The sequence below is a fragment of the Drosophila sulfurigaster genome, chromosome 3 (genome assembly GCF_023558435.1).
Source record: "Drosophila sulfurigaster albostrigata strain 15112-1811.04 chromosome 3, ASM2355843v2, whole genome shotgun sequence".
Classification (NCBI taxonomy): Eukaryota; Metazoa; Arthropoda; class Insecta; order Diptera; family Drosophilidae; genus Drosophila; species Drosophila sulfurigaster.
The window spans coordinates 10,374,489-10,400,570 of NC_084883.1; the positions used below are offsets into that span (position 1 = coordinate 10,374,489).

Sequence of the window (26,082 nt, forward strand, 5' to 3'; positions counted from 1 at the left end):
TCGCATTGCGCAGCCGCCGAGTGGGCTGTGTATTGGTTGCACAGTGTCAGGTGGAAGATGTGGCATGTGGCAGTAGCAAGTGGCAAGTCCAGCAAGATGCTGTCAGATGTTTTGCACATTGTGGCATCTGTCAAAAATGCGTTCCACACTTTTCAAAGATAATTTTTACGTTTTATTTCAATGCAAGCTAACTTAAAACATAAAACATAGTTTAAACGCGTTAATCATACAAAAATGTTTATAGATGTCCAACTATAATGGAAAATTGCTTATGAGTACCTAATACCAAGTGCCTAGAACTCTAATTTCTACTTGCAAATATAACAACTTTACGTTCCAAGCTCCAGCTTCAGCTCCAACTCCTTGGGTCTGGATCAATTGCTGTAGCAGGTTTTGCGCACACCGGCCAGAATATTGCTAATCTCGTCATCCTTGCGTTGCTGCTGCTGCTGTTGCTGCTCAAAGAGCATCTCACCGACTCCAACGCCAACCATGCCGGTTGCAGCGCCTCCAGTGGCAGCAAAGTGATGATGATGCGGATGCGGATGCGGATGATGATGATGCGGATGTGGATGATGATGCTGCATGGCCATAGCCGTTGGTCCACCTGCTGCTGTTGCTGGCGAGGACACTGCTGATGCTGATGCTCCTCCTCCTGTGGCTGCAGATTGTGGTGGCAACAGTTGACTGGCCGCTCCATTGGCCTCATAATAGTTGCCATAGTGCAGATAACTGCTCTGCATCGGCTGCGCATAGCCAGCTGCACTTGCCGACGTCGTGGTTGTCGTCGGCGTCTGCTGGAAGGGCACCGCCAGCTGCAGCGGAAAGGCAGCCAGTCCACTCGAGTAGGGCAACTGGGTGTAGTAGCTGGTGCCAGTTGGCGGCGCTGGCGCCGTCAGCAACATGGCATTGTTGTAGGCCTCCGCCTCGTAGTCATCGTAATTCTGATTCGTGTCCGGATATTTCGCGCACTTCTGATCGTTGCTCGTCTCCTTAAGCTGATCGTAGTCCAGCTCATTGCTCTGATAGCGTAGAAAATCCTCATACTGCATGCCATAGGCATTGGCATTCACACCGCTCAAATAATCATTGGACACGCTGCCCAGCAGGCTGCCATTGCCGCTGCAGTTGCTCTCGGTCATCGCCACCGTGTAGCTGCTCAGATCGCTGCTGGCTATCACACTGGATGTGGATGCCGCCAGGGGCAGACTGTTGTTGGTGTTGCTGCTGCTGCTGCTGTTGCAATGTTGTTGTTGATGTTGCTGTTGCTGCAACGCATTGCTGCTGCGCATGGAGCTGCTGCCCTCATCGTCAGCGCTGGACACGGGCGGATAGAAGGTGCCTTTCACCGAGTGTCCATGATCGAGCAGACCGCGATTGTTGCACGTCACGTACATGCCACGGGCAGCAACCACAGCCACAGAGCTGGCCAAGGGATACGAGGCATAGAGACTCTGCTGTTGCTGCTGCTGTTGTTGTTGCTGTTGCTGCTGTTGGGACTTGGATTTGTCCTCCTTTTGGGCGAGTTTCTCGCCGCGCTGTTTGCTGGCACGACTTGGCGGCGGCGGCGGCTTCGTTAGCTTCTTCAGCAGCAGTGAACTGTCGTAGCTGGTATTTGTGGTCGCTGGCGAGGATTCACTGCAATTTCCGGCCAGCGATTCAAGCTGTTCCGTGCTGTCCGCATTGCTGTAGCAGTCCACGGAGCTGGGCGAGTAGCTCGGCTTCAGCGGCTGCTCGTAGAGAGCGGACACATTATGGGGCGTGGAGTTGCGGCTGTCGTCGGTGGGCGTGTTGTAGCTGCCACTTGTGGCCGTTGCCAGTGGCGGCGTTGTCAGTTTTGGCGTTGACTTCGATGCTCCCGACTGCGTTGAGGATTCACCACTTTGGGGCTGCTCCTTGGCGCCACCGGGCTGCATGGTGCGCAGCTTGGACTGCTTTCGCCGTCGTGGTCGATACTTGTAATTGGGATGCTCTGTCATGTGTATGACCCGCAGACGTTCAGCCTCCTCCACATAGGGACGTCGATCCTGTGGCGTCAATGAGCGCCACTTTTTGCCTATCGAAAGAGAGTCGAAGATTTGTTGAATATGCCACAAGTTGTTAGTGGGCAGTTGATTTACTTACCCAACATTTTGCTGAGATCGGCGTTATGCAGGTCGGGATTCTCATCGGCCAGCTTCTTGCGCTCGATCTTCGCCCACACCATGAACGCATTCATTGGCCGACGGATGCGCGACTCTTTGGCACTTTTTGACTGATTACCGCCTGGTCTGTACTTCAAATCGCTCGGCATGGCCTTGTGCCGGTCCAGATAGCCGCAATTGGGTGCACAAATGTCACCCTTGTAGTCGTAGCTCCACATGGACGCCGCTGCCGCCGCCTCAATCGGTGAGTGGGCTGCCGCACCACATTCATCCTGGCCAGGATGCGACAAGAACTTGTTCAGCATCGATGTCCCGCCGCCGCCCAGCAGCGGTATATTGCTGCTGATCAAGGAGGCACTGCTGCCGCCCACTGTGCCCACACTGTAGCCACTGGACACCATGGGCGAGTGGCTGTGACTGTGCACCGACAGCGCTGCCTCGTTCATTGAATGCTCGTTCTCATAGCCGGCACTCTGTATGGCTGGCGAGTGCAGCGAGGGCGACGAATGCTCGCTGCCCTGTCGCACGTGGTAGATGCCATCGCTGGGACTCTCGTGCAGCAGTCGCCCGTCGGTGAGGTAGCCAACGTGCTCCGGATAATCGCTGCCCACCGTTGAGTGGCTGTACTCCGGTGTCCGCGACACGTGCGGATACTTCTTTGCACTGCAACGAGAAGAGACAAAAGCTTTGTTAAAATTGTGTTTCTATATTTTGAATATTATAAAAGTGCCTTAATTTAAGTGTTACTCTAATTTACTTACAAATATTGCGGGAAACAAGTAAGATAGCTACAGTAAAGTGTGCTCGACTGTGAGATACCCGCTACCCATTTTGAATAAAAGCAAAACAGTGCGGAATTAATTTTAAAATATATCAAATTTATATGTCGCAAAAGTACTAAAATATGTTAAAGATGATGAATGGTATATTCAAATATCACAACATTTAAACAAGTAAGAAAGCTAGAAAGAAGTCGAGTGTGCTCGACTGTGAGATAGCCAAAGCTACTAAGATCACCTAGTAAGTACGCTTTTTGGCCAATACAAAAGTATTTCTTTTATAACTTCTGCAATTAAAATGGTTAGAATATCTTACTATACATTTGAATTGAATAAATAAATTGGAGTCAGATTCTTAATATTATTAAACATTTTTTTGTGATTTACTGATTTTAATTTAACATTTAATTTAATTTTAAAACTATAACATATTTTAAAATTTGCACTACCTAATTGTGAATCAACAAAATTCATTTTCTTTTGACTACGGCTAATATATAAATAATACAAATCCAAATAGCTTGACGGACATTTACGAGTCTGTCCGAAAAGGTACGTAATCTTTGTTAATTTAAAAATATGACCGGGCTTTATAATAATATACCCATTTTTAATAAAGGCAAAATATTTCAGTATCATTTTCAAAATATACCGAAAATACTAAAAAAATACTAAAAATATAACAAATGGTATGTTTGGTATATCGATATAGTACACCATTCAAAATATACCATAGACGGCACAATGTGCCAGATTGTCGGCCCAAAGCAACTCAGACCCCTAGTAAGTAGGCGTTTTTGCCCATACAAAAGTATTTCTTTAACTTTTCACAACTTTTATCTGATCGTAACTACTACAGTAATTATTGTATATACCAAAATTCGCAACTCTAGCTTTTAAATTAGGCTTGTTATTCGATTTTTTTGATTTGCGAGGGCGGAAGTGGGCGTGGCAAAAATTTAAAACAAACTTGATCTGCGTGCAAACATAACAAATGCTGTCGAAAAAAATTATAGCTCTATCTCTTATAGTCTCTGAGATCTAGGTGTTCATACGGACGGACGGACAGACGGACATGGCTATATCGTCTCGGCTGTTGACGCTGATCAAGAATATATATACTTTATAGGGTCGGAGATGCCTCCTTCTACCTGTTACATACATAATACCCTTCTACCCTATGGGTAGCGGGTATAAAAAATGCATTAAACTCTATTTTAATATACACAAGCAAGAAATTTACACCAAATCAGAAATTGAAATACTGCAAAATATAAAAATCTCATCTAAAATAAGAAATGTTAGAGTTTACTTTAAATTTTCAACAATTTGTGGTCAAACAAATTGCCTAAGTAATGTATCAAGATATGAAAAGTTCCGACGGGGTGGCATCGAAAATAATTTTCCCTTTTGTGAAAATGTTAGACATTTAAAATAAAGTCTGTTGTTATGTATGAAATAGAAAAATAGAAAAAAGATTGGCAAGTTTTAAGAAAAAACGTCAAATAAATATTCATAAATGATAAAACTTTATAGGTTGTTGATGTGTATTCCCCATTTTTTAAGATATTTCAACAGTTAAATTTGCTTGTTATGTATTCCATTTCCAAAATAATATGTATTAATATTGTTATCAAAAATAAATTTCAATTTTGTCTAATGGTGTTCGAGATCGCAATCGATCAATTAATATTAAATTTGGAATATGCCAAAATGAAAAACAAAAAAGGTAGTCTTACGTTTAAAAAAATAAATGCATTGTTAGAAGACGATTCACAAATAGTATTCACTTATTGAGCTGGAAAACTTTGCAAGAGTTGCTGAAACTCTCAATTTTTAAATACCTTCCCAAAAAAATAATAAATTATATTGTATTTTTCAAAATTTCTTAAACTTTTCGAACAAATAAATTCGGTTTAGTTTTAAAATGCTTTTGAAAAAAGCGTCGCTTGATACCAAAGTTAAACTTTTCATTGGAAATTTGGCAATTGGAAACTTAATAATTAGTCCTCATAAATTAAAATTCCTTTAAAAGGAGTTCTCTGAAAGGGATGCTTATCTTCAAAAGGCTGCCAATCTGCTAATTAGAGCGGGAATCGTTTGAGCTGGTTGCGCTTTTGTGTTTATGAGCTACTGTTAAAAGTTACGTAGAACAGGCACTGAAATGTCGACGATGTCTGCTTTATAATGATATTTAAAAGGGCTGCTAAATATGTTGACAATTTTCACGTTGTTGGCACGCATACAAAACGCAACGATACCAACAAAAAAATATACGAACAAAAAAAAACAAAAACTGTGCGATCAGACACCCGAGAGAACAGAGAATGGAGAATGCAGAGTGGTTAAAGACAGTATAATGTGTGTGGAGGTGTGGGGAGGGAATGGGTTGAAACTGGACCAGATCCAAGACTCGAAGGCTGCCTGCATCGTTGCGCTGCTTAATGTCAGTGGACATAAATGTAAATTGGGCGCGTGCAGCTATTGTATTATCAAAGGAGGCCGCACCGGCAAGCCAAGCCACCGAACCACTGTCGAGAGCCGGCAATCCGCTAACCCGCCAGCCAAGCCAAGCCAGCCAGCCATTGAGCCAGCAAGGTTGTGGAGTAAGCAAAGAAGCTGCAGCAGGAGCTGTGCTCCGGTCCGGGGGCCCAGACCTTTATGCATAACTTTTAAAAGTTGCGACATATCGACACATTTCAAAGTAATTCAGCTTCCAGGAATTCAAGCAGAACGAAGCGGCAGCCAAACGAGACAAGTTTAAATATTACCAAAGCTCAGCCCCAGACTCTCGCTCCCTAAGGGAGCACCCTGACTCGCTCCCGACTCCCGATTTGCTCGACTCCTGACTCGGCCTTATGCTGTCTTTAGTTTGTGTCGTTGTGTGCGTGTTTTGGGCCCTCGCTCGATTTGTTACCGTTTGAATTTATTGCTGCCCACTACACTTTTGGTCTATTGTCTTGCCGTCTGTCTGTCTGTCCAATCTGTCCGCTGGCTCTTTTGCCTACCAACTTGGGCCCTGGAACAAGAGCTCGCCCTAATTGTTAGCTGCTGTGGCTCTGGTCTCTAGGCGCTCTAGTTTCACTGCTTGCATGCTTTCTTTGGCCAAAACTGCAAAACGCCGACAAAAGTTCAAGAGTTTTGGGCCCAAACTAAGACCTAGAGCCCATTGCAAGCTGAAGCTGAAGCTGAGGCTGCGACTGAGGCTGAGGCTGAGGCCCAAACCCAATCCCAGGTCCATACCGCAGCTGGATAATTTATTGAGGTTTGCTGGTGACATCGTTACGTTTTTGATATTTGGTTGCGGCTGCCGCTGCCGTCGTTGCTGCTGCTGCTGCTGCTAAATACTTGGCCAAGGTACACAAAATTATACCGTCCTGATCTGTGCGCCTGTCCCCCTCAACTGGTCCCTCTCTTTGGTCTCGGTCTTTGCTTTTGCTTTGGTCTGCTTCATCCTAAGCGCTCGCTCACGATCCACGACGACGCGGCGGCTGCTGGCAATGCCTCTGGTTATATGGTTATACTTAGCTATGGCTATGGCTTTAGCTTTGGCTTTGGCTTAGCCCCAAAGCCGGCTCGGCCTGGTCCAAGCTGCAGTCTTAGCCATGGCCCTGATTTTAAAATAGGACACATACAGTGGCCGGTAAGTTGGCATTTTTATGCGCGCAAAATGTCAACATCTTTGCAAAATGCCACATATTCCACATTGCGGTCCTCTGTCCACTCCTCTGTCGTTGTCTGTGCTCGTTGCGATCCCTCTCCCTCTCCCTCTCGCTACTCTCTCTGTCCTGCTATCCACTGTCCGCCTGTCCGTCTGTCCAAGTACTGAACGTCCAAGCACTGACTGCGCGGACTGTGCAACGTTTTGTTTACGACAACCGCAACGCTGACTCGACTCTGCTGGTGGCTTCAACTGTGTGTGCCGGTTGCAGCAGCAACTTGGCGACTTTGGCAACTTGGTGACTTGGCTGGCAACTTGGCGACTTTGCAACATGCGGCTGCCGCAAAGTAGGCTCTGCTCTGCTCTGCTCTGCGCCTTCTTAACAAGCCCCAAAACTTCATTCAGAAGCCGCATTGATCTGGAGAGAGTGTCAGCCCTTTAGCATATTGTGATTCATGTGTCGCTGCGCGAAGACAGCCTTTTAAGTTTCGGTTTTTCCCCTCTCGTTGCTCCGCTGCGATCTGACTAAACGTGAAGTACGCAGAGCAACTCCAAAGACAATCGAATTTGCCTGCCCAAAAGGCGGCGGCGTTTTCGTAGCCGATTCCTTATAAGCATAAGACGATATTCATTCTTATTTTTAGAATTCTATATTCCTTCAGCTACATCCTATAACTTAGTTAGTTTCAGTTAGTTAAGCGAAAGTGAGAAAAGTCGACTCTCAATACACTAAATAAGCGCTGTGTTCACACGTTCCAATTATCTGATTAAGTATTTTCTTTCTTCTCCGTTACCAACTTTCTGACTTCAGATTCTAACCAATTTCCATAGCATTAATTTCATGGAATGAAGCATCTCATTTTGAAAGGTTTTTAGAACGTGGGAGTTGCGTTTAGCGTTAGCTTATTAAGCTGCTCAACAAATAATTCTAAGGAAATTTCATTAAATAACCAAAATTAAATTTTTTAATGGATACCACTAAGCTAATATAAAAATTGAAGTGAAATATAAAAAATTAATAAAAAGTGTAGCAATAAACTAATAAAATTTTTGAATTATTCCTTTTTAGCATTATTACTTTTAATTAAATTTATTTATTTTTCTAATTTCTATTTTACTTTTTTAAGCAATTGAAATGTAACCTACCATAATCTATGTAAATACAATGATTTAAATAATATATTTAAATTTTGTAACATTGAATCACTGAAAATCTATAATCAATTCTTCTATTTTAGTACATATTAAGAATCTAACATAATATTAACTATTTGTAAAAATGTTTTTATCTCAGAATTTGTATATTGCTAGCAAAGTTTTTAACAAACATATTTTATTGTATGAATATAAAAGGAATTCTTCTATTTAAGTAAATAATACCAATGTAATATTCACCATTTGTAAATTTTTTTTGTCATAAAATTTTGTAAATTACCGATTTTTTTAACAACGAAAATATATTATATGAATATAAAATCTTTAAAAAAAAATATATGTATATATTCTAATATTTAAATAAGATGATGTATTTAAATTTAGAATGTTTTAAATTTGAATTTATTAAAGCAGAAAAATTAAAAATATATATTGCAAAATTGAAACAACATTTTTAAATTTAGTTGAAATAATAAATTGTAATAATTATGGGAAAAGTTCTAATTAAGAAAAATAAGATTTTATTAATAGAGCGTGTGTTCTATAGTATTCAAAAAACTAATTTTTTTTTAATTTTCTTGCAATTTGTTGCACATGATACTTGTGTATCATAAGAGATACGCCTATATCAATGTACTTAATATACACAATAATGTAATATGTTAAAATGCAAAATCTTCAAAATGAAAAGAAATCTTTACGCATTACTCTTAAGTATAATGTCGATTATAATTGTCGATGTGTTCAGAGCATATAGTCCAGCTAATTTACAAAATAGTAATATTCAAATTCCCAAGAAAACATTTTCTACGTTTTAATTGTCTTTTAACAAAAATCGTAATCATTCCGGATTTATTATGCAAATCCTGTAAAGGGTGAATCCCCAATAAAAATGATTGCTTAACTGAATTTCATTGAAGTGAGTTTTAAATGTAAACATATTTATTAAGCGATTCACTAAGTTTGCTCGCCTTTAGCCGGCCATGTTGATCGCATGTAAACGTGGTAATAAAAGCCATTTTGGTTTCTGCGGGCACAGTGGGTGTGGCCTGAACGAGATGCAGCATCTGCTCTGCTCCATTTGCAGTCTATTGGCTGGCTGGCTGCCTGGCTGGATGGTTGGATGGTTGACTGTTGGTGCCAGGCGCCCCAAAACCCGAATACATTTGTTTCCTACTCATTTCAGAGCTGCCTTTACACAAAAACCAGTCTGAACGGGCCAAGACAGGTCGACAAAAGCCAGGCCAAGACCTGGCCACGATGTTGTTGTTGTTATCGTTGTTGTTGCTGTGGTTGCTGCTGTTGTGGTTGGTACGGTTGGCGGTGCCAAGGCAACTTCGGCCCAGGTGTGATGTACTGGAATAACTTAACGACGCAGCCTAAACGCACATACATATGCATAGTCAGCGAGTGTGTGTGTGCGTTATATGTAGATACGTAGATGTTGTTGTTGTTGCTGTTGCTGTTGCTGTTGTTGACCAATAAGCGCATAAACAGCCTCAGCATCCGGCCCAGGCCTCAACCCAACCGCCATCTTAGCGCGTTCGTCGTCGTTGCTTTAATGAACCGCACAGCGGCGTGAAGGTAAAACGCAGCTACCTGTGGCAATATCGCTTGCCTCTTTCATTGGGCACGAATGAGAGGCCACCGGAGAAACAAGAGCCCCCAGATCTCAGCTCTGTGTGTGTGTTGGGGCCTGTGGTCTGTGTACGCATGCGCGCATTTTATGGGCTGCATATGAGACGCGTGTATTTGTGGCGTGTATTTGAGTATATAGTGATTTCTACCTGTACACTTATGTACACACATAATTAAACTAATGAAGCAGACGAGAAGCGACAGAGCATTTTAGGGCTCCAGCAACCCGATCATCCAATTCACGAGCGACCTCAGCCTCAAGCCAACCATCCAGCCAACCAACCGAAGTCGCTGCCGAACTGCTGCTGCGAATGGTTTTGGTTCGGCTAATGAGGTTTACTACCGTCAACCAAAGAAACAAACGCAAGACCCAGTTCTCACACACAAAAGCCATTTTACAGCAACAAAAAAAGACTGAAGAAAAAATCTTAAGAAAAATGTACTGAAATGTAATGGATTTTATCACGCACATACACAAACACCCTCGCACAGTTTGCCTTCCATGCAATTATACATGCATACGGACTATACGAAGGGAAATACTTGTATGCACAGTCACATACATAACATTCAAAATTGTACAATATATTACTATTCGAAACCGTTGTTAACTAGTTCGGTCTTTAAAGTGCTTGGAATACATTAGCAAAAATCTTTTCCAAATTGAAGCTTGTTATTTTACAAACCTCTTAGAAATACCATTTGCGGATTATTAACAAATAAATTCGGTTTCTCATTTCACATGCTAGTTATAAGCTCTTGTAATTCTCTGAAATGCATGTTATTTTAAAGACTGCAACACCTTTTTCATAATTTATATTATAATTAGAACATGGAACATGTTATAAGTAATTATAAAGTAGTAAAATAATACTTATCGAGGTAGTAAAATTTATATATATTCTTGGGAAGGAGAACATTTCTTAGCATTTAACTCTATAAATATCTCAAAATCAATAAATTCAGTAAATATTATACATATAGATATATTATTTAATATAATCTATATAGTTCAACCTTCAAAGTACAAATAAAAAAAAACTAAAGCAAATCTATATGTTATAAGAAAGTCCGTAGCTATAATACTTGTGTTCGATTACCAATTTTCTACAATGTTTGATCACATATGATAATTATTGGACGTGCTAATATCTCAAGATTAGTTTCAGCACTTTGCTATAATAACTTAGCAATTTCCATAGTAATAATAATATAGGGGGCTGGCTAAATGTATTACCTCTGATGCCAATTAGCTTGTCGATAGGTGATTTATATTCGTTGTGCTCTCAAGCAGTGTCTGGTTAATTAATTCTCTAGTTCTGGGTATTCTACTTCCACAAGAGATGAATTTTTTTGATAGGGTTGTAAAACTATTAAACGGAACTTGCTAATTAAATGTGCAGCTTGTTAGCTTGAACATGTAATAAAACACTGGCAAAGTGATTCAGAAAATGCAAATCAATTGAGATTGAAGCACAAGTTAGCCCGTTTTAGAGTTTGTTAAATTGATGTGTCTACCCATTAGGTGGATTGATTTATAGAGCAACATAAAACGAAAATCCAAAATACTAAAACCAAGACCGAAACTGAAACTGAAACCTTGACGCAATCGCATTTGTCATTCGTGGTGATATCTTCCACAGGATGTCAGATTCTCAAGAAGAACAACCCACAAAAAAGAGTATAAAAAAAGAGATGAGAAGACTTCAAAAAATGTGACAAGCTTTCGCCTGAAACAGCGTAAAATATTTCAAGTTTTTGGTCTACATTTATGGCATAACTTATGTTAAGATATGTGTTTGTGTATTTTGTTTAATTGTGGAAATGAAGCTAGTTAGTCGAATGTTTGGCCTAATGCTATGTAAATATCATGCATAACTATCAAAGTGTTTAGATCAAAACTAAATCATTTTAATGAGCGAAACCGCATGGTGACCTCTCTGCCATTTACCCAAGCGTCTTATACTACTATATACTATATAATGTTTTATAATGCGCCTCTAGGTTTTTGTATTTTTCTCATACTTTGTAAACTTTCTTGCTGACCACGTTGTTCTCTTTTGGTTTACTTTCCACTTGACCAATTCCGAGTCCGAGTCTGAGTCTGAGTTTTAGTCAAAGTCGAAGTCGAAGTCGGAGTCCGAGACTGAGTCGAAGTTGATGTGAGTCAAGACGGTTCTATTCTAACTATCGTAGACTCGAACATTTACATTTACATATTCACACAGAACGCACACAGTGAAACGAAAAGCGGACATACGCACACAAGTGCAAGTGCTTTACAAGTTGCTTTATATAGTAGATATTCTAGGTAGGAGCTAGGGGATATCAAGCAACTGAGGCCACATGCTGAACTCTAAATCTAAGCAAACTTTCCTAAGCACACACATACACATATATACATATATATATTTGTTTTTATATGTATTTCAGTCGCTGTGTTGCTGTCGTGTTTCAAGACTTGTATCTGTATCTCTAGCGTTGTATCTGTGTGTGACTAAGTCTTGAAATGACCCCGCATAGCGCTCTCCCTCCCCTCCCCCCACACACACACACTCATACTAGTGTTGGTACATATATATACTCGCGACATATACGAGACATCTAGAGAATTTCCTCACCACTACTGGCGCATTTTTCCATTTTTCATTATGGTTATTATCTTGGAAGATATGTATCTTCGCTACGGTTGGATATAATTAAACAGCGAGAAAAAAAAATTATTTTTTTTTTTAGCATGGGAAAAATGTAAATATTACTTGTAATTTGTTAGCAGATGATGTGGATGTTCGTGATCATATGAGGGTTCCATTTTATACGGCGACTACACAGCACCAGCTAGCTATATAGCTCCAGCTATGTTCGTGGTAACGGTGACTGCGATGACGATGATGACGACGATGTTGCAGGTTGTTGTGGTTCTCCTTGTTGTTGCTGTTGTTGTTGTTGGTGGTGGTGTTGATGTTGCTGCTGATGTTGATGTTGTTGCTGCTGCTGTTGTTGTTGGTGGTGGTGGCGGTTTGGGCTTTGCTTTAGCTTTAGCAGGGCCAGCAGCATTTTGCTTAATGTTGCATTATTCCGTTAGTTTTTTCCCTAACCGACTGCTGGCCGTGGTACCATTTGGCCCAGAGTACCGAGTACCAACCATAAATTTGCTGCTGCTTCTGTTGTCGTTGTTATTGTTGTTGTTGTTGTCTTTTAACTGGCATGTGTGAATTTGTGTCTATTTGTTGTGTCGCTGAATTGTTGTGCGGGTGTATATATATGTGTGTGTGTGGTATGTGTGTGTTTTAATTTGTGCTAGTTTAGGCCCTAACCCACATTAAGCACTCGCCATTTGACGCTGAGGATTTTGCAATGATTTTACTTTTGCTTTAATTTGGCATTAATCTTTTTACAGCTTGCAGCACATTTTTTTAGCTCGGCACTTGAACACTTGACACTTTTCGGAGATCGCACTGCGATAGATATCTTTTTGGGATGTGTGTTAGAATTGGATTTTACCGTTGGCTAAGCCATGTTGGCCAAGATCAAGAGGTTTGGCGAAACGCGTTTACGATCACGAAAAGTCTTGCGACGACTAATGAACGTATCTTGTGCTTAAAATCAAGGGCTTCAACATTTCACAAAATAACAAAAAACACACAAACCGCTCTCGGGTAGCTTTTGTTGTTGTTGTTGTAGTTGTCACTGTGGTTGTTGTCACTGTTGTTGTTGTTGTTATTGGCGTTGCCTTTGGCTCAGAAACTTTACAATACTCTTGGGAAAATGCACAGCACAACGCATTGGCATATAACAACCGGGCCTATATACTGCGATTATAGCGCAAAAATATACAGCGAAGCAGCTACAAATACATTTACAGATGCAGATACAGATACAGATACACAGCAGCAGCCACTAACAGATACAGACGCTGTATGTAGATATATTTATGATTATAAGCGCGACTCGCAGCTGCCGGAGATTGGACTAAAGTCAGAGCCACATGAACCACGCCGATGACGAACCGCAAGCTAACTAACTGCCAACTGCCAACTGGCAACTTGGCTTAAACACTGTTACTGCGCTTGCGACTGCCACTGTGCCTCAGTCGCTTGTGCTCTCCCACTCTTCCACTCTCCATCTCGCTCGCTCTCTCTCTCTTGTTCTCTCCTTCTCTGTCTGGCTTGTGAACGAACTGCGAGATCCGACTCAATTGTCGATTCGAGTCGAAGTCAATGCATAAGGCCAAAATGCGCACGAGCAAAACCTTTTGCGCAGTCTTGGCCCAACTTGACGCTGAGCAGCGTCGTCGTCGTCGTCGTCGTCATCGTCAGAGCAGATACCCAAAAGCCCAGAGACCCGAGAACTGAGAAGTGAGACCCGAGACCCGAGACCTGAGACCCCAGAGAGGCAGCACTGTCAGCTGCCCAGCAAAGCGGAACGAACGCAGTCTCATTCTGGGGCAAGCCCGATCTCAGCCGCAACAACAACAACAGCAGCAGCAGAGCAACGCAACAGGCGTGCGGCAAGTTCTTTTGAATCTGAAATGAAACAGACTTATTTAATATTCCTTCTCGCTGCTGTCGAGTATTTTCGAACTGAGCTGAGCTGAGTTGAGAGGCTACTACTACGACATCTCCCTCTCGTATACCCTTCTCCCTCTGCCCTCTTCTCTCAACACACAACATAACAGCTTGGGCCAGCTGTCGCACACACACACACACTCAAAGCTTGTAAACCTGTTCTCGGCTTTTAATGTGTTGTGGGAGAGACGTTTTGCATTTGGTTTGTTTCAATTGGTGGAGGCCCCAAACCGCCTTGTCTCTGTATGTGTGACAGCTCCAAATACATGACTTAGCTACTACTACACACACACACACACATGCAGCAACACATTCACACACTTACAAAAGCGTATGCAAATATTGTAATATGCGGAACTTGTGTAGCTTGACTTTATATGTTAGTGTGTGCAGCCTTATCAGAGGATCTGACTTTATGAAACACTATGATAAAAAGCTTTTAGATAATTAAGTGGTGTTACCCTGAAACTATAAACTTATTAAGTTCACATGTTTATTAGCGCTAATAATTAAAATAGAGACGGATTTCATTACCCACATTCATGTTGAAATATAAAATTCTTTAGACTTTCTTTTCTTCATCGTGGAAGCTAAGTGTTTTTTTCACAACTCCAACAAAATATGAATATTCAAATAGAGCCATATTTAATTTTTATTTCATTCTCCACCCACTTTGCATGCAGCCAAAATGCCGACTGATTGGTATCCAAATTGAGATAAGCTTCTAAATTGCATATTGCAGCAACTGAGACCAAGCCAAGCCCAACAGCAAACAGCCGAATGAGGCAGGTATCCCAAAGATACGCCAAGTACTTACCATGCCAACCAGGTAAAAGTGCATCCAGCCACGCGTAAGGCATTACTACACTCATATTCACAACATCAGCACAAAAAAAACAAAACAAAAATTGGTGGGGGGGGATCAAAATAAAATGCAGGCACAGAGTTCATAATTAAGCGCCAGAATGCCAGAAACTTTGCTCCTTACTCGCAGCGCGCCATCGACGTGGGTTAGATGCAAAATATTTGTTTATCACATCGCGATAATTGCCGCCGGCGCTCGCTGGGTCCATCGATTTATGCGCACTGCAATGAGGCAATGGATGGCCAGCCCAGCACAGCACAGCACAGCGCAACATTGGACGGGGACGGGCCAGACCCGACTCGACTCGGTTCGGCCCGACCTAAGAGCAGCCAAAGAAGAGGGGCAAAAGAGGACACAGCCAAGCGTGTGCCGACCGCCTTTGAGCTGAGCAGTTACAGTTGGAGTCGGAGACGGAGTTGAAGTTGAAGTCAGCGTCGGAGACCGAGGATGAGGATCAAAGCGTGCCTCGGTGGTGGGTACAAGTTTATTGGTGTGGCGCATGTGCAAATGGCTTAAGCTAAATGCCTTGGCAGGCCAAAAGCAACTGGGTCCAGGCAAAAGACAACAACAGCGACCAACAAACAAACGGGCAAACGGCAACGAGAAACAACCTATGGCCTGCTTCGGCTCATCGCTGCTCCAAAAATGTGGGCGTGTGACACTTGAGCTGCTATCGCCAGCGAATCTCTCTGCCTAAAATGCTGCAAGAGGGAAAACAAAATTATTGATAAGCAGATCGCCCTCCCAGTGCACTGCAAAAAACGAAGATGGCCACACAGCCAGACAGTTGATTGGCATCCAAATGATTTTGCTCAGTGTACGCAGCTCGCACAAGTTTCGCTGTAGGTGCAGTTGACTCTTATCAGAGATGAAGCGCGGCACACGTTAGTCCAGACTTTGTTGCTGCCACAGGCATAGCTGCAGCCTCGGCATCAGCTTAAGCTTTAGCTTTAGCTCCAACTTCACCTGGAGCCGCTGAATGAAGTTGAAGCACACACATTGATGTTGATTGCTGTCTGTTGGTTTTGCTTTTGCCTCTACTTTTATTTTCTCCAATGGTTATGTAAGGCAAAATGTAATGAGGTAGTTGTGTGCAATATTGTCGCTGCGGTAGGTATTGATATCTTACACTGTAATTACTTTTGACTTACAAGTATTGGTTTAAGCGCTTAATATTAAAATAGTAAAGGTTAAGGAAAAGCTCTTAAGTGTAAATTTTTATTTATTTCGCTCAAAAAATATACAAAATTGCAATCTAATAATTTGAAAATTATATTTCCCGCTAAACTAGTACTGCAAATAGTGAGATGATTTTTTTTGTTAATTTGCAACACTAAATCATAGCATTCGATATATTTATGATGCGATATTTGAATCAGCAACGTCACTGAAATAGTGTATCCACACCAAAGCAGTGTGGCCATTTTTTGTATCTGAAACGCTAACTTTGTTAGATCCGTATTAAAGACATTTTAAAATTTAATTTGCGGTCACACTGTGAAGAACGCTTTGACACTCGCGCGCTGTTCTCTTTTTTTTTAGTCAACAAAATAATTTCCTGAGCTAAGAGAAATATTAAAAGATATTAAAAATTTAAAGATTTATAATAGTTAACAACAAATATGGACAACATGGATTTCAACGGCGTCCAGTCGTTGAACAAGATTTTGCAACCCGACGAACTCGAGCTAGTGCCAGACAATGTACAAAAAAAATTGTCGGCTTACATTGAGCAATTCTCAGATGAATATTGCAAACAGCGTGCAGCTGCAAATCGCCTAAGTAAGTACATATGCAAGTAAATAATTATTCTTTACAAATTAATGTTGTGTTGCAAAATTGAAACCGGCAAGTAAAAAAATGTTGAGTAGAATAAATCGACTTGCGGCTAATGTGTACACACTGGTCGCATGTGTACACACTTGTCAAATATTGCAATTTTCGCTTGTGCCGTCAAAAATTGTTGAAGATTTTTTTCTGATATTAAATCTATATTAAAAGTGAATAAACATACGAGTAAAGAATAAATATCATTCCCACCATGGATCTTAGTGGTCCACAGACGTTGGCAGACATATTTGCTCCAGATGAACTGGTGCTCTTGCCAACCGGCGTGCAAGACAAATTCAAGTCTTTCATAGACAAATTTTTTGATGAATATTGCAAAGAAAGAGCGGCTGCGAATCGTCTTAGTGAGTAAAATGCCTGCGACTCTTTGGCAATGTATATTGTTAAGCCAAATTAGCTAGCATTGGTTTTAATTGTTGCTCATAAACTCTTGTATTAAAATTGTCTTCTTCTTCTACCTCCATCTTAAGGTGAAACTGAGCAAAAGAACGAAGAGTTGAACAATCAAATACTGGATAATCAGGTGAAATTCAGCAGTTTTGAGCAAAATGTTAGTGAATTGCGCACTCAACTTGACCAAGTGTCCGCAGAGCGTGATCAGCTGTTGTCCTCTGTGAAGAGCTATGATAACAATGTCGCCACATTGCGCAAGGAGAAGGGAGCTTTTGTCGATGAACGTGACTCGCTGCTCAAGGTAATTGAGCGCCAGAATGGAGAGCTCGAACGGCTGAAGCAAGATCTGTTGACCTATCAGCAGCAGTTAAAGGCCGCCATCACAGCCAAATGCGAGGCCATTGCTCGTCTCGATGAGGTGCAGAGCAAAGAGGTGTCGCTGGATATCAAGGAACGGCGGCTGGAGAGCGAGCGCAGCATAATGCAAAACGAAATACAATTGCTGAGCAGCGATCTGAGTCGCAATAATGCTGAATTGCAGAATTTGCGACGTGACCATTCCATGAATACCATGCATCTGGAAGTGCGCCTTAAAGAAAAGTGCGAGGAACTGCAGATTTTGCAGGGCCAAAACTTGCAGTATGCTAAATCGGTTGAGGACTTTAACAAGAAGATCCAGGACTTGAATGAGTCAATGTTTACTCACAACAGTGCCACAGAGAAACTGGTTGACAGCCTAAAGAAAGAACTGTACACTAAAGAAAAACTAGTCGAGATATACAAGGAAACCGAGCACGAGAATATCACAGAGCGCAATGAGCTACTCAAAGGCATTTCGGAATTGAAACGTATGTTGACTGAAACCACAGATCATTACGGTGATCTGGAAGGCGAATACCAACAGTCGAAGGAGCTTCACGCCCAAGAGATTGCTGCTTTGAACAAAACTATTGACGCACTCAAAACAGAAATAGGACATGCCAATGATCTGCTAAAGGAGGCACAAGAGCAGAGTTTGGAGAGCGCCATTTGCAAGTTGGCGCCCACAGCAGCCGTTGCCAATCGTTTGATGCGCTCCGATATGTCACTGACTGAACTGTACTCGCTGTATGCAAAGAATTCTGAAGAACTGGAGACTAAGAACAAGGAGAATGCTCAGCTGAAATTGCAGATCAAATCTATTGTGGAGGAGATCAACGAACGGGCGCCAGTCTTTAAGAAACAGGACGAGAATTACAGTCAACTAACCGAAGCGCATAATCTTCTGCTACAGCAGCGTGACGAGCTGGTCGAGAAGAAGTTGTGCCTCGAGCAGGAGCTGGAGAACACTCAATTTGATGTTACACGCCACGTTAAGGAGAATAAGAAACTGAAGCAGTCGCAAGTCGATCTAAGCCGTCAAGTCTGCCTGCTATTGGATGAGATCAATTGCTTGCGTGCTGGCGTTAATCGTCCACGTCATCCAGCGCAGCCTGCCGTCATACACAACTCCAGCGATGCTATTAGCCGGGATCTGGTTACATTCGAGTCTATCACAGAGTTGCAGGAGCAGAATGTCAAGCTGTTGACTCTGATACGTGAGCTAACTGGGGAACTGGAGGCGAATGAATTGAAGAACGACAAGTTACAGCTGAAGGCCTATGAAGAGAAGTTTGAGAAAGCCAGCAAACGTCTAGAAGAAATGGAAGAGACTCTTGGCCAGAAGAATAATACAATTGAAACATTGATGTCCAAGTGCGAGCGCTACAAGAAATTCTATTTCGATGCTCAAAAGAAATTGGGTAGCCAGATAATTGACTTGGATGATTCTACAATACTCATAGATGAGTCAACGGTGGAACATTCGAAGGCAGCTGCAAATTCATCGAAACTTGAGGCAGAAGCCAAGCTTGAGCGACGCATACGTAGTCTGGAACAACAGCTGGAAGATGAGTCCAAGAAATATGCCGAATTGAAGGAGAACTATGATTATTACACTAACGAGAAACGCAAGAACGATGCTCTCGTCCAGGAACAGTTCGATTCAATGCGCAAGGAGGTGCGCGAGTTATCTTCCGTTAATTGCAAGTTGATGAATGCATCCGAGTTCCAAAAGGAGCAATCAGAGCTGCTGCAAAAGAGCATTGTGACATACAAGCAACAGATTGCCGCACTTGAGGATCGCACGAAGAACTATGAGAAGACTATAATCAAGCACGAACAAACCGTGCACATGCTCAAGGATGAGTTAATGACGGCGCATCGCAAACAGGTTTCTGCCGATACAGAGGCTCATAGTTTACGCCATGAGAATCGCGTGCTCAAGGATACAGCTTCGCGACTCCAGGCCGAAAAGGAAGGCTTCCATCGTGAGCATCAGAGTCAGGCGTTATTGCTGAACAATTTGGAATTCATTAAGACAAACCTGGAGCGTTCAGAGACAGAGGGTCGCCTGCGATTGGAGCAGCGCCTGGATGATACCGTGCGTGAATTGTCCGCCCAGCGTCGTCACTTCCAGGAGGAGGAAGAAAAATTCCGTGAAACTGTGAACGAGTTCAAGCGTCAAACCGAAACGGCCAACAAACTTAAGGAGGAAGAGCGCCAGCAGGCTGAAAAATGGCATCAAGAATTAGTTGGAGTGCGTGAGGAGCTCTCAGCGAAGGTGAACCAAGTCAATGAATTGAGCAAGAAACTGCAGGAGAGTCTCACTCCCTCCAAGAATGAAAATCCAATCACTGCTGCCAACAAAAAGGCACGTGAATTCGAGCTCAGATATGAACAAGCAAAGATTGAGATTGAATCCCTCACCAAGGAGCTTGCCAAGACCCGTGAACATGGCGATCAGTTTTATAAGATGTCCCAAAGTGCAGAGAGTGAAATTAAACGACTGCACGATATGCACTCAGAAATTGTAAGCAAATCCGAGGCTGAGATTAAGAAACTGAAGAATACAGAGGCGGAACTGCAGACTCGTATCACAGATCTGGAGGCCGAAGTGTTGCTCACTAATGTGACGGAGCAGAGCAAGTCTACCAATCAATCAGATCAGCTGAAGCTTGCACAAGAGGAGCTCAAGAGCGTGTTGGAGAAATTAACCGAATCTGGACGTACTATTCGCACTTTACGTGCCGAGAACTCCACTTTGGCGGAGTCCCTCAACTCCGTGGAGGTCAAGTATGCAAATGAAATGGTTTTGCACTCTGGAGATATTCAGGAATTGACCAAGTTCAAGGCGGACTTCTTGAAGGTATGTGCAAACCAACCCGTTATATTATTTTTATTAGTCTTATGGTTTATAGGATATAGGTTATGAATGATTGAGTATAGTAGATATTTCATTGAACTTACAAAGCACAGCTCATAAGGTAACGGCTACACAACGTAATTTGCTTAGAGTTTAAATATATTTTGTCGATCTCGAGTTTCTCAATGTCGGGAAAGTTTAATATAATTTTCGGGTGACTGTTGTGTTTATCTAAGTGGGTGGTTGTTTTAAAATAAACATCTTAATTAAAAAATATTTTTAAAATAGGAATGAAACAGTTTGGTATATCTTGCTAACTTATGTTACTCTAATGTAGATATACCTTTATTTTAAATATATAATCTTTCTCTAGGTGCAAGATGAGCTTAATCAGCTAAAGAGTGGTCGTGAGTCTCTTGCGGCTGCCAACGAGGAGCTCAAAAAGGCCAATGCTGAAGCTCAGCTTATGCTGCAAAAGGAGAAGGAGGAGTCAGAGCACCGTGTAGCCGATCTGAATGCATTGAACTCCAGTCTGCACGATCAAATCGAGGCATTGACCACCAAACTGGCCGCTCTTGCTCAATCTGCAAACAACCAGAATGCTTCCATGATGCTCAGTGAATCCCTGACTGAAACCGATGTGCTCAACGCCACGGGAGTGGACGAAAGCAAGAACAGCGAACAGCTATTGCAGATTATTAAATATGTGCGCAAGGAACGGGATCTGCTGTCAGCCAAATTGGACATTCTAAAGGCTGAGAATGCGCGTCTCGTCTCTGAGCACACCATTCTGCAGAAGAAGGTGGATGAGCTGAATGGTTACCTGAAGCAAGAACGCTCCAAGAGCGAAACAGATGTGGTTTCGGCCAGCAAGCATGAGGCGGTGTTGCGTAAAATCGAAACCCTTAATGCGATCACGGATAGCAATCGCATTCTGCGTGAGGAGCGCAATACTCTAACCAAACGTGTGGCCGAGTTGAATGAGCGCATCAGCAGCGTGGAGAAGGAACTGTTCCCGCTGCAGTGCAGCAATAAAGAGTTGTCCTCGAAAATTGAGGAACTTAATGTGGAGAACAACTCGTTGCGCACTGAGGCTATCAAGTGGCGTCAACGGGCCAATGCTTTGGTCGAAAAGAGCAACCGCAATCCAGAGGAGTTCAAGCGCTTGCAGACGGAACGCGAAAATCTTGCCAAGATGCTTACCAATGAGAAGGAGTTGAACAAGAAACACTCCGATGAATTGGCTGCAATGAAAACACGGCTGGACAACGAGCTGCCAGCTTTAAGTCGCAACCTGCAGTTGCAAGAAGAGGCACGGAAGAAGTTGTTCGACGAGACCACAAACCTTAAGCAGTCGAGCACACGCCAGTCTCAGGAAATCTTAGAGTTGAGGAATCGTCTGCTGCAGAAAGAAGAGGAACTGCTGAAGGCACAGGAGGACATCGAGACCAAGGAAAAGACCATACAAGACAAGGACAGCAAAGAGATTATGCTGCGCAAGCTGGCCAAGCGATACAAGGACTACTATACGGGTCTCCAAGCTCAGGCTGGAGGCAGCGATACAGTTGCTGAGCTGGAGAAATTGCGTACCGAGATGGAGGAGCTGAACAACACATTGCGCAGCACCAAGGAGCAAAACGAAAGCCTGCAGAAGGAGCAGGACGATCTGAAGACACGCCTAACCGCTGAGCAGGATAGCAACGAGTCCAAGCAAAAGATTGAGCAACTACTGCAGGAGTTAACGACCACCAAGACAGAGTTGGCTAACCATGAAACTATTCTGGCTGGCACCAAAACTAGCTACGACGAAACTGTGCAGCGCCTTGAAAAGGAACTGCAGGATAGCATCGCTAACAATAAGGAGATCAATGCTCGTCTCATGCGTGAAAATGAATCGCTGCACATGCGCATCAATCAACTGCAGCGTCAACTGGGCTCACAACAGTCCACCAAACCTTCAACTAGTTCCGTGGGCATGGCTGAGAAGGGCAACATATCAGAGTCCTCGCCTCGCACCGCCAATGTGAAGCCCATGTCTGGCTCGGCCACAGTTCAGCAATCAGCCACAGTTACGCCTTGGCGTGGCAGCGAAACTCCTTTGGCCAGCATTCGTCCCATCTCTGTGCAAAACAGTCGCACTGCTGCTATACTGCCCACCAGTCAGCAACCGGGTGCTTCTACCTCAACATCCACCTCGACGTCTACTTCAGCAGCAGCTACGGCCTCCGGCAGCAGCAGTAGCAGCTCAGCTGTGGGTAACACGGCGCTGGTGCCGCCACAGCAACAGGTGCACACCACAGGCAGCGCCACTTTGGAGTCGATGGCTTCCTCTTCGCCCACATCCTCGCACACTGACTACATGCCGTCGACCAGCTCAGCAGCAGTGGCTGTTGCTGCCATTCCACCGATGGGCGCTACAGCTGCAGCTGAGAGTTCGCAGGAGGCGGAAAGCGTGCAGCATCCGCAGCAGAACGATGCCCAGCTATTTGTGGGCGGTGCTCAGCAACAGGTAGTGGCCTTGGTTTCGCCACGTGTTGAGGGTTCATCGTCGTCCTCTTCTAGCAGCACAACGACCTCGACTTCTACGCCCAATCAAGCTGTGCCAAACGTGCAGGAAGCCAGTAATCAACAGCAGCCCAGTACATCGGGCAGCAGCAGCAGCTCCTCCACTGTGGTCAGCAGTCACAGTCGCCATACACCGTCTAGCAGCAATGTGACCACCACTCAAGCTGGTTGCTCCAAGCGTCCACGCGACGTGGAAGGCGACTCATCCACCAATGCAGAAGATGGCGTGCCAGAGAAGATTGTTAAGCTAACTAAACGCCTGCGTGCTCCAATGCATGGTAGCGAATTGTCAGCTGGTCATATTGGTGACTCTGGCATGGATGTGGATCAGATGCCAACCTCATCGCAACGTGATCAGGAGGATGACATTCAGGTGGTTGATTCCGATGATGAAGAGGAAGATGTTCTGGGTCCTATTGATGGTGGAGATGCCGAGCAAGAGGAGGGCTATGAGGATTCCTATGAGCAGGACAATGAAATGGAAGATAACGATGGTGCCGATGCACCAGATCAGCACAATGAAGTGGACATCGAGCAGGTCCAAGTGCAGGATCAGGCTGAGAGTCAATTGCTCGAGGATTCGCCTGCCACCGTGTCCACTCAAGAGAACAATCAAAGCCAGGCCATTACCAGCGGCAGCGGCGAATCAACTGCACAATTACCCCAAGCGGAGGCCAACTGGAAGCAGGCTCCATCGACTTCAACAGCAGCCGCACGACGCACAGAGAGGTAAGCAGTTGAGAGACATTATTGAGGCTGGGTTCCTAATCTATGCATTTAATTTACAGTTCTGTGGAGATCGTGAGCTCCCCACAAGTGTCCAACTTTAGCGAGCAGCCACAATCCGTAGAGATTGAAGTGGACGGCACAGCTGCCACAGAGGCTGCTGCTGCAGTGGATGAGAGCAGTGCCGGTAATAGCGTTGATTGCACAGCTGCCGTGGCCAGCTCGCCACCAAAGCCAAATGAGGCAGCCGAGCAAAGCAGCAGTAGCACCAGCAGTCAAGCAGCTGAGGCCAAGGATAAACCAGACGAAAGTGAACCAGCTGGCACAGAGAACGTGAGCGAGGCTGATGAAGCATTCGCCGAAGAAACATCCACTGGCCAGGCTGAGGATTCTCAGCAGCTTCCAAATGAAAGTGAGTAAATTGCCGACTTCACATATGAGTTTTATTTATTATGCTTTTATTCAGATCCAAATGTGGGCACAAGCCAGCAATCTGTAGAAACGGAGAATCAGGATAGCCAGGCCGAAGGTCCCTCGGAAGATAATGAAGGCACAGATGGCGTCTCTTCGGAGGGCGAAAAGCAAGCCGTTGAAGTCGAGGTAATTATTCTCATACACAAGCAAGAAATTTCTTCTAATTGTTGCTTCTAACGTACAGGAGGAAGGACGTGAGGCTGAGGCAACATCACCATCGGAGAACACACGTTACCGAACCCTGCGCAGTGCTGTTCCCACTCGTCGTGGCGGACGCTCCATCATGCGTGGCAACAGTAGCAACAACAATGCCAACAGACCAGCCCGCATTGTCTGGCAACGTGATTCTCCATCGGGCGGCATGCGCGGCCATCCTGGTAACCAGGGAGGCGGCAACCAAGATCAACATATGCCAAGTGGTTCACCCAATAATCGCATTTTCGCCAACCGTTCACGCGGCCGTCGCCCCATGCGTCGTCCAGGACCAAACAACTTTAATGCCGGCGGTGGAGGAGGAGGCGGCTATCAATAAGCTTGGGCACGGGATGACTATTATCCATACTCTGGTAGATCGATAAGGCTTTAGGCATTTAGAAGTATACTACATAATTAAGACGCCAACTGATGATAAAAATACATAACTGAAGAAATAAACATGCAAAATCATTAATCAAAAAAATTATTACTTTTCATTTTTTGTTCAAGCCACAACAAAATAGACGGGAATCTTGTGTTTTTTGTTTTATTTAGTTTTGTAAAACCCTAACTCTGGAAAATGATAGATGTATCGTCATCTAAGATCTTGGGCGTTCCTTCTTCTCCTTGTAAAGAGCCAACAGGGAGACGTTGGCAACTTTGACGACCTTGAAACGGACACCGGGAATATCACCGACGGCGTGACCCTTACGACCGAAACCGGCAACCAAGACCTCGTCGTTCTCCTCAATGTAGTTCAAGCTACCGTCACGGGGTACGAATGCGGTAATCTTCTTGCCGTTCTTGATGAGCTGCACACGCACACACTTGCGGATAGCAGAGTTAGGCTGTTTGGCTTCAACACCACTGCAATAAACAATAGATATCATTAGTTGGATATTAAAAAAACAACCTAGACTCCCACATTATGTTCAACTGCGGTTGTTGTAGTTGCAGACGACAACTCACAGTATAATCCTGTGATTTGAGTTTCAGAACAAACAAAACACAAAAATATACTGCGAGACATCGCAAGCGGTGGCGTCCGCGTAGTAAACAATTTATAAAATTTCATCAGGCAGTTGTACTTACACCTTCTCAAGCACAATACCCTTGGCGTGGGAAGCACCACCGAAGGGATTGGCCTTCCATCTTGTGCCCAAATGAGCCTTCTTGTAGTCCTTGTCGGCCCAACGCTGGTCGCGACGGTGGTTCACATGCTTTCTGGCAGTGCGCAGACCTCTAGGCTTGCCTGCAAATAGTTAAACAAATTTAGTTGCTTGTTTTAACTTAATGTTTCCATATTGCAAATCAACAAACACAATGTAAACAAATGGCAAGTGAGTTCAGCGGCTACACTTTGAGGTTATATTATATGCATTTTTGCGAGTTGTACAAAATTAGTAAACTTGGTCTAATAACACTTCAATTTATTGTGCTACCTTGTTAATTTATTGTTGAGCTCATTTCTGGCTTGATATGATGCACGATTCTTTGGATATTCATAGATTATTGGTAGCCGACAAACGGCAGTAAAAATTTGCAAGCTTTAAAGTCAGAGTTTTGGGATTAAGTCAAAGCCGCCGCGACAAAATTCACTTACATTAAATGTTTCACAACTATTGTATTTGATTTGCACTCGATTTACCGACGAATTTTGCGTATTTCGCACAAAAAACACTCTTTTTAACAACTCACCCATGATTTTCCAACTATCTCAGGCAATGGCGGAAATAAAAGAAAGAGGAAGAGCCTATTTCTTCTTCTTCACTATATTTACAGAGATGCACACTGCCAATCGATATATCGACATGCGAATACTCATACAAAAATATTATGGGTCTGCCA

General features: G+C 43.4%; 3 protein-coding genes and 1 long non-coding RNA gene across 5 annotated transcripts in view; 1 reads left to right on the forward strand and 3 right to left on the reverse strand.

Moving 5' to 3' along the window:
- Nucleotides 1–26,082, reverse strand: part of LOC133845953 (uncharacterized) — an 86,158-nt gene that overhangs the window by 59,982 nt on the left and 94 nt on the right. The gene's annotated exons all lie outside the window — the stretch shown is intronic.
- Nucleotides 96–12,271, reverse strand: LOC133846018 (putative transcription factor SOX-15). Its single transcript, XM_062280719.1, has 3 exons — nt 12,137–12,271; nt 2,125–2,807; nt 96–2,056 (listed from the first exon to the last, which is right to left on the reverse strand). The coding sequence occupies exons 1-3, from the start codon at nt 12,187–12,189 to the stop codon at nt 375–377; spliced, it is 2,418 nt and encodes an 805-aa protein (XP_062136703.1). The 5' UTR covers nt 12,190–12,271; the 3' UTR covers nt 96–374.
- On the forward strand, nt 16,361–24,965 carry LOC133845938 (nucleoprotein TPR). Of its 2 annotated transcripts, none has more exons than XM_062280600.1 (6): nt 16,361–16,592; nt 17,129–20,277; nt 20,648–23,568; nt 23,628–23,977; nt 24,032–24,165; nt 24,224–24,965. In XM_062280600.1, exons 1-6 carry the CDS (start codon nt 16,433–16,435, stop codon nt 24,569–24,571), a joined length of 7,062 nt encoding a protein of 2,353 aa, XP_062136584.1. In that variant the 5' UTR covers nt 16,361–16,432; the 3' UTR covers nt 24,572–24,965. The 2 variants fall into 2 exon arrangements, with proteins under 2 accessions (XP_062136584.1, XP_062136585.1); XM_062280601.1 differs by lacking the exon at nt 16,361–16,592 and adding an exon at nt 16,825–17,002.
- On the reverse strand, nt 24,706–26,053 carry LOC133845950 (small ribosomal subunit protein uS12). Its single transcript, XM_062280628.1, has 3 exons — nt 25,933–26,053; nt 25,327–25,486; nt 24,706–25,101 (listed from the first exon to the last, which is right to left on the reverse strand). The coding sequence occupies exons 1-3, from the start codon at nt 25,934–25,936 to the stop codon at nt 24,834–24,836; spliced, it is 432 nt and encodes a 143-aa protein (XP_062136612.1). The 5' UTR covers nt 25,937–26,053; the 3' UTR covers nt 24,706–24,833.

What these genes read in the sequence shown, in the direction of transcription:
- LOC133845950 (XM_062280628.1), bottom strand. An exon ending in GGTATTGTGCTTGAGAAGGT is followed by an intron (nt 25,102 to 25,326) that starts GTAAGTACAACT and finishes TGTTTATTGCAG; the next exon opens with TGGTGTTGAAGCCAAACAGC.
- LOC133845938 (XM_062280600.1), top strand. Translation starts at nt 16,433, where the DNA reads ATGGACAACATGGATTTCAACGGCGTCCAGTCGTTGAACAAGATTTTG. An exon ending in TCAGCAGCTTCCAAATGAAA is followed by an intron (nt 23,978 to 24,031) that starts GTGAGTAAATTG and finishes GCTTTTATTCAG; the next exon opens with ATCCAAATGTGGGCACAAGC. An exon ending in AGCAAGCCGTTGAAGTCGAG is followed by an intron (nt 24,166 to 24,223) that starts GTAATTATTCTC and finishes TCTAACGTACAG; the next exon opens with GAGGAAGGACGTGAGGCTGA.
- LOC133846018 (XM_062280719.1), bottom strand. Translation starts at nt 12,189, where the DNA reads ATGGAACCCTCATATGATCACGAACATCCACATCATCTGCTAACAAAT. An exon ending in CATCTGCTAACAAATTACAA is followed by an intron (nt 2,808 to 12,136) that starts GTAATATTTACA and finishes TTCTCGTTGCAG; the next exon opens with TGCAAAGAAGTATCCGCACG. An exon ending in CGATCTCAGCAAAATGTTGG is followed by an intron (nt 2,057 to 2,124) that starts GTAAGTAAATCA and finishes CTCTTTCGATAG; the next exon opens with GCAAAAAGTGGCGCTCATTG.